The sequence below is a fragment of the Pleurodeles waltl genome, chromosome 4_2, assembly GCF_031143425.1.
Source record: "Pleurodeles waltl isolate 20211129_DDA chromosome 4_2, aPleWal1.hap1.20221129, whole genome shotgun sequence".
NCBI lineage: Eukaryota > Metazoa > Chordata > Amphibia > Caudata > Salamandridae > Pleurodeles > Pleurodeles waltl.
In genome coordinates, this window is record NC_090443.1 from 622,148,073 (window position 1) to 622,164,188 (window position 16,116).

At 44.2% G+C, this 16,116-nt stretch overlaps 1 protein-coding gene across 2 annotated transcripts in view; it reads left to right on the forward strand.

The window, feature by feature from the left end:
• LOC138294197 (uricase-like) overlaps window positions 1-16,116 on the forward strand; it is a 188,491-nt gene that overhangs the window by 54,650 nt on the left and 117,725 nt on the right. The window contains exon 1 of one of the 2 annotated variants that reach the window (XM_069233356.1): window positions 10,189-10,313. The exons of the other annotated variant lie outside the window; for it this stretch is intronic. Within the exon in view, the coding sequence (XP_069089457.1) occupies window positions 10,281-10,313 (33 nt within the window). The 5' untranslated portion in view covers window positions 10,189-10,280. Of the gene's footprint in view, window positions 1-10,188; window positions 10,314-16,116 lie in introns of those variants that run through there. 2 annotated transcript variants of the gene reach the window in all.

The window sequence follows — 16,116 nt, forward strand, 5'->3', positions numbered from 1 at the left end:
CTTCAGAAGGCACCCTTCTGCGATGACAAGCAGTACTCTGGGACTCCTCTCCCGTTGATGAGCGTGATCCCTGGAACACAGGTTGTGGACTGAAGTGACCCAGACTGTCCAAAGGTCCAGTTGTCCAAATTTGGTGGAGATAAGAGCTTGACTCCATGTGCTGCAACAGTACCCCTGTGCACTGCGTCTTCTGCAGCTCCTCGGGCTTCTGAGCACTTCTTCCAAAAGTTCTTTGTACACAGCATAGCCCATGTCCCCAGCACTCCATCCTGAGATCCACAGTTACCTGAGTTGTTCTCTAGCGTAGTGGGATCCTCCAGTATAGTGCTGCGACAATCGCACTTTGTGTCTTCTTTGTCCCTATGTTCGGGGACTCCCGTGGGTGGTGCCTGGTCTTCTGAGGGCCCTCTGAAGTGCTGAGAGCCCCCTCTGTCTCCTCATTCTGAGTTGAGACCCCCAGTTCTCTCCTGGGTCCAGGCAGCTCCTCTTTGATGCAAACCGCATATTTGCTTGAACCAAGGCTTTTTGGTGGAATCCAGCGAAGCAAACAACCTGCATCCAACAACTCGACGTGGGACATCGCTTGCACCAAGCAGGAACCTGCAGCTATCTTCTTTGGTGCATTTCTGTACTTTTCTTCTAACCGGAGAATCCACTTTTGCACCTTCTTCCAGGTTGGCATGGGCTCCTGTTCTTCCTGGACTCTTCTTCAACTGCTGGACTTGGTCTCCTCTCTCCACAGGTCTTCAGGTCCAGGAATTCACCATTTGTTGCTTGCAGTCTTGCTTGGTTCTTGCATAATTCTTAATCACGACTTGTAGTGTGTTCTGAGGAAACTTGCTGTACTTTACTCCTGCCTTCCTGGGCTCTGGGGTGTTTTCCTACACTCCCAGCGCCTCTCTACACACTACACTTGCCTGGAGGGAATTCGACATTCGCATTCCACTATTTTAGTATATGGTTTGTGTTGCTCCTAGGCCTATTGTAATCTATTGTATTTTCTACTCTTTGCACTATTCTATAAATGTTTACTTACCTGATATTGGTTACTAGTGTATATATTGTGTATAATACTTACCTCCATAAGGAGTATTGCCTCTAAGATATTTTTGGCCTTGTGTCACTAAAATAAAGTAGCTTTATTTTTGGTAACACTGAGTATTGTCTTTTATTGTGCGTAAATACTGTTAGTGGTATTGCAGGAGCTTTGCATGTCTCCTAGTTCAGCCTTGTCTGCTCTGCTACAGCTACCCCTAGGTATCCTAAGCTGCTAGAACACTGCCTACATTTCACTAATAAGGGATAACCGGACCTGGTATAAAGTGTAAGTACCTTAGGTACCCAGTACAAACCAGACCACCCTACTACACCATCTGGTTAAATTTAGGCAAATAATGTGGAGGATAATGTACTAAGAGCCTTCTGTTTGACACTACTTTTCATCCTCATACCCTGTGGGCCTATAGTCACTTTGGTAGATATCTGCGAGATCTATGGAAGGAATGAAAGTGTCTTTATAATGGAATTGTACCAGCTGAATCTGAGAATTTGGGTAAGTAACCAATGGAGTGGATAACACTGTACGCAATGAAGAGCAGAATGTGGTACAATAATATATTTCTGACATTGTCATTTATGTAATAGCATTATGTTGCTGTCACTATAAATAAAGTTATGCAATAAGACAGGATTTTTTATAGCTAAGGAAAGAAATGTTTGAAATGTTGCAAGAGACACACCTAACATGAAATGAGTCCCTGAGCAAAGGTGAGGCAAATTAAACTTCTTGTCTGTTTAACCAGTAGTAGAGGTTTACTGATTAGCACAGGGCTTAATGAATAAGTTCCCTGATTTGAATAAGACAGCTTCAGTGCTCCATCCACTAACTGGAGCTCAGCTTCTCAGATTGATTACATTTAAAACAACAGACAGGGGTTCAGCTCTGAGAATTTTCTTATGCTTGCTGTTAGAAATGGGGTCTTTGGTTGGCAGTCAGGTTACCTCCTGTCCAAGCAAGGACCCTCATTCTAGACAGGGTAAAAGAGAATCACCCTCAGCTAACCCCTGCTTACCCACTTGGTAGCTTGGCACGAGCAGGAAGGCTTAACTTCAGAGTGCTAGGTATAAAGTATGTGTACCAACACACACAGTAATTTAATGAAAACACTACAAACTGACACAACAGAGGTTTAGAAAAATAGAAAATATTTACCTAAACAAAACAAGACCAAAATGACACAAGTCCACAATACACAAGACACAAATATCAATTAAAAACCAAAAAAGAGTCTTCATGTAGTTTTAAACACAACGCTAACGCTGTTAGCGTGAAAATTTACCTAGGTGTGTCAAAAATAACCCCGGATTGGCGAGTGTGTGTCAAAAAGGGCTTGCGATGCTTCAATATCATTCACGAGCGGGACCTTGCGTCGTTTCTCCTTCTGTTGGGTTGGTGTGCGTCGTTTCTTGTCTCCGCAGGAAAGCTATGCGTCGATCCGGTCAGCACTCTCGGGTCCGGGCATGCCTTGCGTCGTTTTGACAAGCCTAGCGATGTTTGCGTCAGAAATCCTTCCGCATGGTGATCTGAAAACCACGCAGCACAGGTTGCGATCTCACCAGCCTCCGTCAGCGATGCTGCATGTTGTTTCTCCAGCCGTGTGCGTCGATCTCCCAGCCACATAACAGGTGAGCATTGATTTCAGCCACAAAGCTGGCAGCGCTACGATTTTTCAGCCGCGGATCAGAGTTGTGTCCATCTTCTCCCCGCATGGCAGTCTGTGCGTGGATTTCTCGCCCTTGTCCTGCCAGCTTCTCCTTTCAGGGCCCAAGGAACTGGATGGGCACCACTTGGCAGAGAAGGAGTCTCAGCAGAGGCTCCAGGTGCTGGCAGAGAGAAGTCTTTGCTGTCCCTAAGACTTCAAACAACAGGAGGCAAGCTCTAAATCAAGCCCTTGTAGAGTTCTTCTCAAGATGGAAGGCACACAAAGTCCAGTCTTTGTCCTCTAGCACAGGCAGAAGCAGCAACTGCAGGATAGCTCCACAAAGCACAGTCACAGGCAGGGAAGCTCTTCTTCCTCAGCTCTTCAGCTCTTCTCCAGACAGAGGTTCCTCTTGGTTTCCAGAAGAGTTCTAAAGTCTGTGGTTTTGGGTGCCCTCCTTATACCCATTTTGCCCTTTGAAGTAGGCTTACTTCAAAGCAAAGTCTCTCTTGTTTGTGAAATCCTGCCTTGTCCAGGCCAGGCCCCAGACATCCACCAGGGGGTTGGAGACTGCATTGTGTGAGGGCAGGCACATCCCTTCAGGTGTGAGTGACCACTCCTTCCCTCCCTCCTAGCACAGATGGCTCATCAGGAAATGCAGACTACACCCCAGCTCCCTTTGTGTCACTGTCTAGTGAGAGGTGCAACCAGCCCAAGTGTCAAACTGACCCAGACAGGGAATGCACATACAGGCAGAGTCACAGAAATGGTTTAAGCAAGAACATGCTCGCTTTCTAAAAGTGGCATTTTCAAACACACAATCTCAAAATCAACTTTACTAAAAGATGTATTTTTAAACTGTGAGCTCAGACACCCCAAACTCCACATGTCTATCCGCTCCTAAAGGGAATCTACACTTTAATCATATTTAAAGGTAGCCCCCATGTTAACCTATGAGAGGGACAGGCCTTGCAACAGTGAAAAAGGAATTTAGCAGTATTTCACTGCCAGGACATATAAAACACATTACTATATGTCCTACCTTAACCATACACTGCACCCTGCCCTTGGGGCTACCCAGGGCCTATCTTAGGGTGCCTTACATGTAAGAAAAGGGAATGTTTAGGCCTGGCATGTGGGTACACTTGCCAAGTCGAATTTACAGTTAAAAACAAACTGCACACACAGACACTGCAGTGGCGGGTCTGAGACATTATTACAGAGCTACTTATGTGGGTGGCACAACCAGTGCTGCAGGCCCACAAGGAGCATTTGATTTACAGGCCCTGGCACTTCCAGTGCACTTTACTAGGGACTTACTAGTAAATCAAATATGCCAATCATGGATAAGCCAATTACATACACATTTTGTATAGGAGCACTTGCACTTTAGCACTGGTTGGCAGTGGTAAAGTGCCCAGACTAACAAAAACAGCAAAAACAGAGTCCATCATACATCAACAACCTGGGAAACAGAGGCAAAATGTTAAGCAAGACCACGCTAAGGATGAAAAGTCTAACACTTACATTAGGAGTTGTCATGCATCACTATCATTGATTGTGGGAAAAGCCATCCACTCTTGGCTGCATCAGGAAGCAGAAGTAGAGGGATTTGTCTACCTTTTGGATCTGTGACCGGAGAACTCCTAGAAAAGTGCCAGGGAGCTCAAGAGTACTAGCTTCGAAGGTAACTGGTCCTGCTCATTAATTCCTGGCCTGTGTTAGGCGGAATAATGTTAGTAACTGCTTTTAATTTATCTGTGCAAGAGTGGCCTTTTTTGGCAATGTACATAGCAGACTTTTATACCCCTATTCCTCCTAGAAGCATCTTTGAAAATTCACGTCATACTTTTATTGCGTGTTTGCCACTTTTGCCTGGTTCTAATCTTTAAATTTGGTATTAACGAAATAAGAAATTGGTTTGCAAATGATATATATTTGTATTTAATGTAATATGGTTTTGGTGCTGCCTGGAGTGTTTTGCAACTCGCTTTTCTTTAGGGAAAACAGTAGCTTTGTGCCATTGTTTCCTGTGATTCCCGGTTTTCAGATTGAAACTGTGTTTTACCTAACCGGTTGGTGTGTCTTTTTTTGTCGGAGTTAAAACCTCATTTTCTCCACGGTAAAATAATTCAGATTCTAGCACATACTGTCTGCCCAAAGAAAATGCAAATCAAGCATTATTTAAAGTGTACATGAAAAAAGAAAAACAACTTTGTCTTTATTTAGAAAATGAGCTGTCATTGTTTAAGCTCCCTGCCCTGGGGGAATAACTGCAAGATACTTTGGGCCATATTTATACTTTTACACACAAAACTGCATTTGTGCAGTTTTGCGCGTAAAAGTATAGCGCCAGCTAGCGCCATTCCTGGATGCCGGCCGGGCGCCATATTTATGGAATGGCGGTAGCCGGCGCAAATGCCCTGTTGGCGTCATTGTAAAGGACGTTAATTGGGTGGGGGAGGCGTGTAGGGGAAACCGGAGCATGTACGCCGAATTATGGCGCTACACTGTTTAGAGGCAAAAAATGCCTCTAAGCAGTGTAACGCCATTTCCAGGTGCAAAACCCCCATGAACATAGCTCCTGTCTTAGCAAAGACAGGAGCCATGTCCACTACCCCAATGGCCATGTCCAGGGGATGAATGTCCCCCGGGCATGGCCACTGGGGCCAGCGTCATGCATAGGGCCCCAAGTTAGGGACCTCAAAATGGGGGGAAAAAACAATTACCGGGATTTACCTGGGATGGGTCCCCCATTCTGTGGTGTCCCTCTGGTGTGGGTGGGGGTGTCCCTGGGGCCAGGGAAGGGCACCTGTGGGCTCTTTCCATGGTCTCTGACCATGGAAAAGGGCCCACAGGTCCCCTAATGCGTGCCCATACCCAGGCGTTAAAGAATGGTCTAATTTAAGGCTTATTTAAGGCCCCCGTCCCCCGTGCTTGAATTTAGCATGGGGGATAAATATGGCGTTAAGGCCATATCTTCATTTTCTGGACGGGAACGCCTACCTTACATCTCATTGACGCAAGGTAGGTTTTCACATCCAGAAACTCCATATCTTAGATAGACAGGTCTAGCGCCAAAGTATAAATATGGAGTTAGGTTTGCGCTGAATTAGTGTAAAAACAAAATTACGCTAATTCAGCACAAACAGGGTATAAATATGCCCAATTGTTTCTAGCTTTGCATATTTGCAAGGGTAATTTGCTGTGCTACCAAATGGGGAATTAATAGAGACTTTATATTAAAATCACTTCTACGTTCTTTTTCAGTACTGGTTTATTATTCTAAGTTTAAAGGGCATACACACCTTTACAGTGATCGATATTGAAAATATATTCTGCGAACATATCACTTGGTGAAGGCGGAAGAAAGGTAAGGAAATGTGGATGTAGGTTTTGGGAAGAATCATTGAGGTAAAAAGCTGGGAGGCTGCTAGGGAAACGTACCTTGTGGGCCCATCATGTCTTCACTCCATAAATTAAATGTTTTAATACATTTATTTTGATTGATTGCAAAACTGCAGGGTCTTTCTGTGGAATCAATGTACTTCAACTCTCACAGGAACTGTACCCAAATAAGCAACTTCAGGCACTCGAGTTTTGAGGTCCACTACAAAGAAAAAAATAATTCTCAATTGTGAAATAATGAACCTTATGAATGAATAGATTCCTCATCAAAGCCAGCCTGAAACATATTAAACTGATTTCATCCAGTGGCAAACGACACCCTTTCTGCAGGGGTCATCTGGATTCCATCAAGGTCAGGGAACAGTGTCCACCAGTTCAGATACCGCCGGACCTGCCGCAGCAGCACTAGCAGTATCAATGCAGAGGTACGCATGAGTTCCATTTGGAAGAGGGCCCAGGACACCCTGTGATGCACCCTGCCTGAAGGAAGAGGCGGCTTAAACCCTGCTGTCTCATTCTCAGGTTGCACACGCGCTGGTAGATTGGGATGGCAGAGGTGTGTCTCATCCTACAAACATTCAGCACATGCCTTCAGTATTTTGTTTGTCTGCGGGCGTGCCTTGTAAATAGAGCGTTCTTAATCTTGATAATTTTGAATTGAAATTAATGCAACGATAAGGTCAGGTATGGTAACTCTCATTCCCTGCTGTGTATTCTTGCCGCCTTACTCCTGCGAAGGTCTGCCAGCCTTTACAACAGTGGGAGGTTCACCTCACCTTTTGTTGTAAGGGCCCCTGGTCTGGCATTCAGTGCTAGAGTGATAAACTCTGTGTACAATCTAGAAGAAAACATCATCATTCTTTTTTCGACAAGCATTTCGTTTTTCTGCCTTTCAGAGCCAGTCCTACTGTCTGAGGCTAAAAAGTATTTCTTTAAGAAAAGGTTCCAGCAAATGATAGACTTTATGCTTCTGAAATGGTGTGCTTATCTTATTCCATTACCTCATATCCTCTTTTTTGACACTATTCTCACTCTATGAAGTGTGCCTCATCTTGAAGACTGGCACCTCGCATGTCCTGACCTCAAAAGAAGCCTCGCCTTCTTCAGGGTGCCCTCGACATTGGGACTTCCCTTATACTTCAGTTTTCAGCTGTGGCCTGTTTTTTAAAAGCAATTTGGGAGCCATCTTATCAGAGACTCGTTGGATTGGGTAAGGGAAAGGTAATGCCTATTCTTTAGGCCTTTTTCTGGGCATTGGACTGTACATACTGCCTCCTTAAAGCGGAGCTATTAGGTCACCGATACCGCCTGTTGAACCTTTGAAAAGGACGAACTTACACATTTTAAAACCAGGTCACGACCACCTTTTTCAGAATCAAAGTGGATTCATTTCAATTCCTACTTATAGGATCTTCAGTTGGCAACAGTAGGATTGTTTCTGTTTCTTACACTACCATAGGCTTCAAATGGCTAATGGACCTAGACAAGTGCTCTTGTGGCTGTTTGTAGGGGTAGTGACAGTTTTTGAGCATGCCCAGGAAAATAGGGCAGATGGGCAATTTCTTCACTGGACATACTGGTAAAACGCTTATTCTGCAACACACTATGGCAACTCCCCACACATGGTTAAGTACCTGTGTTTATAAAGATCGTATCTCGGATACCAAGGATCAATCCTTTCTTCTATGGGGGAGTTTGTCACAGGAACTACATGCACTGAATCCCATAATTTCCACGCTATGTTGTCCAGAAAAAAGTTACCTGCAAGTCATTACTCTGACCAACGAGCTGTCCGATGCCTGAGGAAATTGGGTAAGATAAAGTGGACAGCATGATTGCCATAAAGACGTACTTAAATGTCTGTTAACAATGGTCTTCACCAGTCTTACTTACTGTTGTTATTTTGATATGGATAGTTAGCTGAGGAACAATCTTTAACAACAGCCTGGTGACGTTTTCTTCTGAGGGATTATGTATCAAGATCAGAGCCCTGACAATAAAGTTCCTAGGCATGTTAAAACTTTATCTATTTGGTCTGCTTGGCCTCATCTCTGACATCATACCCAGAGGCGAACGTCATGAATGCCTGCTCCATGCCAACTGGTCAAGGTGACAGATGTGGTTCTGTGGAGCATAATTTGTTTTAGAGTGAATCCCTGTTTTCATGATGTATTAGAGGTAGGCAGCTGACTTACCTTGTGTTGTGTAAGAAACCTGAATAGTGTCCAATAATCTGTCTGAAGTGACTTAAGGAGAACAAGTCTTGCATGGATTGGTTCAATATATGACTACTATATGCACATTCAGTGCTATGTTTACAGATTTCTCGCTAAGTAGAGAGGTTGGATATAGAGCTGTGAGACACATTAATTCTGCATGATCTCTATCAGACGTTTTTGAAATGCCCAAAGTTGTTTCAGTGAATAAAGGGTCAGCATAATGTCAAGGTTTTACTCTGTGTGTCTTGGTTGCATGCATATCACTGCAGCACACCCAATATTCCCCTGAAGCCACGTTACCACTTTGATGTTGTTCTTCGGGTACAGGATCAAGCTTGAGAGCCTAGCCTCCACTGTTGTCTAGTTTCAACAGCCCACCATATCAGAATGCTGAGGCACTTTTGTAGAGCACCTGATAGACACTCAGGATTTAGAAAACACATTTTCATATAGTGACTTACTTCTGGAGATTCAAGAGTAAGTTCGAGGTAAGTCACATCTAGACACAGAGATCCATTAGTCTAAGCAATGGTCCACAGTGATTAAAGAACCAGAACTGTGCAGTGTTAGTAAGGTGTAAATGATAATGCCTACAAACAAAAAACACTTTTACTGTTTCAATCTGTTTCTGACAGATGAAGTTAAATATTATTTTTCTTTTATGGGACATGTAACCCTTATTTTTTTTTAATAAACTCAGGTACTGCCAGAGGCTTCTAAGCATCCTTTTTGTGCCTTTCAGCTGATCTAATCTGCATCACACTGTCAAGTAAATAACATCCAAGGGTATATTTACTAAGATTTTACACCGTGTTTGCTCAACAAAAGTGACACAAATTGACGTAAATTTGTTTTTTCCTTTTTTCTTTCCAGCACAAAACTTGTTTTGCCCTGAAAAGTCCCCCAAAAGTAACACAAAGCAGTGCAAAGTCAAGAGGGTGTTACATGGGCGTGCCCATGAAACTACCAATGCCTTTTTATACAAAACCATATCTACAAACAATAGTAGACGTGGTTTTGCGCCAAAAGTTAACGCCAAGTGAAAGCAGGCATTAAAAGGAGCAATGTTTTAATTTATCCTTTCTTTTCTTTTCCAACTTTGCATGCATGGTGCGCATACAACGTAGGAAACATTTTAGGAAATGTTTTAAAGTGCGTCTACGCATTTTGAATTGGAAGGGTACCCTTCCAGTACAAAACATATGCTAGACTCATGTACACACTCTTCCATTGTGGTGCAAAGTTGTGTGTGTGTGGCGCAGACAACTAAAATCAGCACCGGCGCTGTTGATATGGTGCTTTCCTGGTCTTTCCTTTTCGCGCAGCACAGCATTTTTCGCTACTGCACTGGCGCAAAACACTGTCTACTAATGTTTGTAGCAATGGTTACTGCACAGCGAGATTATTTGGCAAATCTGGGCCCCAGGATTTCCAGAAAGGATTATAGCAAAAATACCATTCAGGGTTAATTGTGTTATCAGTCTTTACCAGCATAGTTTATGACGGTATCTCTATTATTGCTGTATTTAGTATCCGTAGGATATTTGTCTGGCTTGATTTTTCCCCCTTTCAGTGAAGTGCTTTTGGGGCTGAAAATGGTATTGATAGTAAATTGGTAAATCTTGAATCTGAAACGTGTCATAAGAGGAAACTGGTATACTGAATCATTTTTTTAATAATGTCTGACCTACCTTGGAACTCGCCCTTAATAACTAATTACTTAAATGTACATTAACCACATAATTGTCTCTCAAAGACTAGTCATCACACAATCATTCCATTCTTATTAGATGAGACTAAGAATACATTAATCTGCGCTCCTTTGAAATGCTGTGAGATTGGACATGGGAACAGATGTCGTTTTAGACACAGCTGTTGAAGGTGTCAGTCACTGACAAGTGACCTGAGACAGCATCCTTTCAGCTTCTTTGGCGTTGCCCAGCACTAACGAGTGATGATGGATACGTCCAAGAAAGGAGAGCTGCAGGTAGGCTTTCTCTCCATAGAACTCTAATCTCTGCCATGGGCATGATGCTTAAACATTTGTGGCACTCTGTGATACTGGATCTCTTTACACAATACGCCTGTTTGGTATGCTGCTTGTTTCAGTATGTTCCGCATTTAGAGGCCAGCTGTGGCTCCTGTAGAGGTAGTGTCAATATTTGAAATACGTTTGTCTTGGTGCATAGGCTATTCTACTTGCAGGGTACTGAATGTATCCAGGTCATGTAACAGGGGCTTCTGTAAGTACCTGATATTACTGGACCTCTTAGCTGCTTTTAACCCAGCCAACCATATTGTCTTCCTATGCACCTTGGAGTCTTAAATGAGATTCATCTCTAGGTCACAAAAGATCCTATCACCCATTGAGTTGCCCAGGGTTCCGTACTGTCCCCTGTCATCTTGAAACTCTACAAGGAACCACTTGGTTCTCTGCTTACAGAAAACAGCATCAAGATGCACCACTATGCCAATGAGGCATAACTCTACTTGAATGGTTCCTCTGCTCTGATGTCCAAATCCTCAAACACTGTCTGCATTTCTTCAAGACCTGGTTGTCCAGCGTCTACCTGAAGCTCATCGCAACCAAGACAGAATTCCTGTTATTGGCCAAGAACAACAAAAAAGAAACAGTACAAACCTGTCTCTATTATACGAAACTTAACAGCTTCCAACACCAACTTTCACCCAATGCAAAGTCAGTTGCATTCATCTTGCACACCAACCTCACCATCAAAGGACACATTACCAAAAAAAATGAAGATGAGGTTCTCGGCACAGCAGCAGCCAATCACCATAGGACTGCAGACTAAGTAGCGTAAAAAGGAAAAAACAAGGCAGCAGGCTTTTTCCATCTAGGCACACATGATCTGAAACAACATTCCTGTATCCATCAGGATTGTCTGAAAGCTGCTCCAATTTGGGAAAGAATTGAAGAAGTGCCTCTTTAAAGAACACTACATTGCACAGCATAAACTGCCCACAGTCCAACTACGTCTCCTATCACTTGTTTACTGTATGATTGTACAGCACTCTGCTGCCTTTGGCTAGGTTCACACTATAGAAATACCACATTCATACATAAGCCACTATAGAGCTTCATTCTGTTTCAGCATGTCTTCCAAGCCAAGCCATATGAGTGCCACAATATAGGCAGGGCTTCTATTAACGTTTAATGACTCCTTGCTCCCTTTTTTAGGTTCATGTTTGGGAACTGTGCTGCATTTTAGATTCAGACTGTGTGGTGTTTTGAAGTGATTTTATTCTTCTGTTCACTTGTTGCATTTTCAACCCAGGGTGTTAGTTGCTAACTTAGTAAGGTTAAGTTTTCTAGTGGGGTTCCTTCTGTGTTAAAATTCTAGCTTTTGCCATCACTTTTTTTCAGGTCAAACCTATAACCTAGTTGTGTTTTCCTTTTAGAAATTTATTTTTCACCTTTTATTCTGGACTTTTTCCCAAATCCAGAATGGTAAAGTAGCTGCAGTAGCCCAAGTGGAAGTATTACAAATATCAATCAAAGAATCACCCTGAATTTCTGCCTTTCTTTCTTAGATCTCGCTGGATTCCAGTGAGTAACTTTGCCAGTCTGTTCTATTCTAATCCTCTGACTGAGGGTGAAAACAAAAGGAAGGACAAGAGCTACTGTACGTTCAGACAACTCCTTTAAAGGAAAAGCACAACTAAAGTCCAAAAAACTGGGCAGTGGCGGCCCCTCTTTTAGGGCAAAGGAGCGTCACACCCCTGCTGCCAGCACTGCCACAAAGGTGAAAAATAAAATGGTAATAAAATTAATTTATGCCCATTTTATTTTTCCCTTTCCCCAGCTGACCCGTGTTTGGGGGTGGGGCCACTGCTGCTGACAGACAGCAGGGGAGAAGTGCTCACTGCATCAGTTTACACTGCACATGTCGTTTTGGCCGGCTCTCTTGCACCTGCCAGCCTGACATGTGCAGTGTAAACCTCTCCACCCAGATGTTTAAGACAGCTAGGTGGAGAGCAGGCACAAGCCCCCATTGCCTCCTGGAGCGTTGAGACAGCCTGCTCCAGCCAATCCTGGCACTGCTGTCCAGGGGTGGCTCCTCCATTAGGGCACAGGAGTGTCACCCCCTGCCAGCAGCAGAAGCTGCAAAACCTTTAAAAGAAAAGGATAATATACTTTGAACCCTCAGGGTGCCTGGGGCGAGCTGGTTTCGTCCTGGCACACGGTTCCCCTGTGCCTGGGACGAGACCGGTTCGTCCTGCACCAGGACCACGGAGGAAGCGCTAGTGCTCCCCTGTGTGCCTCCCTCCCACACCCCCCAGTCTGGGATGAAAGGGGAATCGCTTTCCCTTCCACCCCCGACCACCCCAATGACGTCTGATGACATTAGCACGCAAATCACAAGCTGACCTCGTGAGAGGTCGCCTCCGATCACGCTGGAAGCATAGAAATGCAAATGCATTTCTCTTCCGACCAGGAGGTGGGATGGGAGAGACATGAAAGGAAAGGAAAGACCTTTCCTTTCCTTTCATGTCTCTCTCAGCATTTCTGCTGCCCGATCACACCCACTAGACACCAGGGATTTTTTTTTTGCATATTTCAATAAGGGAAGCGGCCCCTTGGGCAAGAGCCTCTCCCCAATGGGGCCAAATCATTTTCACGCCAGTTCTGCCCCCCTGGGGGCAGATAAGCCTAACATAATTAGGCCAAAAATCTCTAGGCACCAGGGATATATATTTTTTTATGTATGGGGAGCGACCCTTTAGGCAAGGGTCGCTTCCGGGGGGCCAAATTACTTTTAGAAAGGGCGCTTTGGAAAGGGCCGCTCCTCAGGGGGGGGGCAAATTATTTTTAGGACTTTTCTGCCCCCCGTGGAGGCAGATCGGTCTAATATAATTAGGCCAAATTTGCTCTCAGATGGGCCAGAAACCTCTAGACACTAGGGATATATATATATATATTTTTATTTACTTTATGTTTTTATGTATGGGAAGCGACCCCTGAGACATTGTCTCATCTATACAGATAAAAATTCTGCTGCAATTGTCAGCCTAAAAATGTATTTTTTCAAACTGCCCTTTTGGACCCACTTTGGTTCCCCTTCACTTTTGACATGTTTTTGGCTCTTCCCTGTCAAAGGCACTTGGCCCACCTACACAAGTGAGGAATCATTTTTACCGGGAGACTGAGGGAAATGTTGAGTGGTAGGAAATTTGTCCTGGTGCGGAGATCCCACACAGAAATGTGGGAAAAATGTGATTTTTTAGCTAAATTTGAGGTTTGCTGAGGATTCTGGGTAAGAAAACATTGGGGGATCCACGCAATGGCACCTCTCTTGCCTCCCTCCGGTGTCTAGTTTTCGGAAATGGCTGGGTTTGGTAGATTTCCCTAGATGGCTGCTGAGCCCAGGACCAAAAACGCAGGTGCCCCAGCAAAAACAGGTAGCTTTGTATTTGATAATTTTGATGGGTGGAAGGAAATTTGTGGCTCCTCTAAGATTCCAGAACTTTCTGTCATTGAAATGAGAGGAAAAAGTGTTTTTTCGGCAAATTCTGAGGTTTGCAAAGGATTCTGGGTAACAGAACCTGGTGAGAATCCCACAATCACCCCATCTTGGATTCCCCTAGGTGTCTAGTTTTCATAAATGCACAGGTTTGCTAAGTTCCCCTAGGTGCCAACTGAGCTGGAGGCCAAAATCCACAGCTAGACACTTTGCAAAAAACAGCTATGTTTTCTTCGAGCAAATGAGTTGTATAGACATTGTGTTTTTGGGCATTTCTTTTCGCGGGCGCTAGGCCTACCCACACAAGTGAGGTAACATTTTTATCTGGAGACTTGGGGGTACGCTGAGTGGAAGGACATTTTTTGCCTCCTCTCAGATTCCAGAACTTACTGTCACCGAAATATGAGGAAAAGGTTTGCAAAGGATTCTGGTTAACAGAACCTGGTGAGAGCCCCACAAGTCACCCCATCTTGGATTCCCATAGCTGTCTAGTTTTCAGAAATGTGCAGGTTTGGTAGGTTTCCCTAGGTGCCGGCTGAGCTAGAGGCCAAAATCTACAGCTAGGCACTTTGCAAAAAAAACACGTCAGTTTTCAATGTAAAAATGTGATGTGTCCATGTTGCGTTTCCTGTCGCGAGCATTAGGCCTACCCTCACAAATGAGGTATCATTTTTATTGGGAGACTTGGGGGAACACAGAATACTAAAACAAATGTTAGTGCCCGTTGTCTTTCTCTACATTTTTTCCTTCCAAATGTAAGACAGTGTGTAAAAAAGACATCTATTTGAGAAATGCCCTGCAATTCACATGCTAGTATGGGCACCCCGGAATTCAGAGATGTGAAAATGACCATTGCTTCTCAACACCTTATCTTGTGCCCATTTTGGAAATACAAAGGTTTTTTTTATACCTATTTTTCACTCTTTATATTTCAGCAAATGAATTGCTGTATACCCGGTATAGGATGAAAACACATTGCAAGGTGCAGCTCATTTATTGGCACTGGGTACCTAGGGTTCTCGATGAACCTACAAGCCCTAAATATCCCCACAACCAGAAGAGTCAAGCAGACGTAACGGTATATTGCTTTAAAAAATCTGACATCTCAGGAAAAAGTTACAGAGTAAAACGTGGAGAAAAATGGCTGTTTTTTTACCTCAATTTCAATATTGTTTTATTTCAGCTGTTATTTTCTGTAGGAAACCCTTGTAGGATTTACACAAAATACCCCTTGCCGAATTTAGAATTTTGTCTACTTTTTAGAATTTTTTTACTTTCTGGGATCCAGCATTGGTTTCACACCCATTTCTGTCACTAACTGGAAGGAGGCTGAAAGCACAAACACAGTAAAAATGGGGTATGTTCCAGTAAAATGCCAACCTTGTGTTGAAAAATTGGGTTTTCTGATTCAAGTCTGCCTGTTCCTGAAAGCTGGGGAGATGGTGATTTGAGCATGACAAACCATTTGCTGATGCCATTTACAGGGAAAAAATCACAAACCTACTTCTGCAGGACTTTCTTCCCATTTTTTTGAAAAAAACAAAATGTTCGCTGTATTTTGGCTAATTTGTTGGTCTCCTTCAGGGTAACCCACAAAGTCTGGGTACCTCTAGAATCCCGAGGATGTTGGAAAAAAGGGGCACAAATTTGGCGTGGCTAGCTTATGTGGACAAAAAGTTATGAGGGCACTGCTGGCGGTAGCAGCACCCATTCCCGTTCCCTGCTGGAGGACCTCCTCACCTGACAAGGTAAGTTGGGTGTCCGATAGGGGAGGGGGCTGGGATGGGTGGGGGGTGTTGTGTGTGTCTGTCTGAGTGTGTGTGTGAATGCGTCTATGCGCGTTGCGTTGTTTGTGTGGTCGTATGCGTGTGAGTAAATGCGTATAAGAATGGTGAAATGAGTGTGTGTCTGCATGTCAGTGTGATTGTGTGTGTGAGTATCTCTGGAAGTATGCGTGTATGAATGCATGTATGCCAGTGTGTGTATGAATGCTTGTATGCCAGTGTAAGTGAATGGGTTTATGCGTGGTGCGTGTGGGTGTTTGTGTGTGTGTATGTGGCGAGGTGGGGTGTAGGGTGAGGGGCTCTGTGACTGTAGTGGGGGAGGGGGTGATATGTGTCTGGCTGTGGGGGGTGGGGTCAGTTGGTGGTGTGTGCATGTCTGCAGGTGTGTGCGTGTATGGGGGTGAGGGGTGAGTGAGTGGATCAGAGGGGGTGGTGTGGTTAGTTTGTGTATTGGGTGGGTGGCGGGTGTGTTTGGATGGAGTGGGTGGGAGGCGTCAGGGGAGTGTTGTGTTGGGGAGTGGGG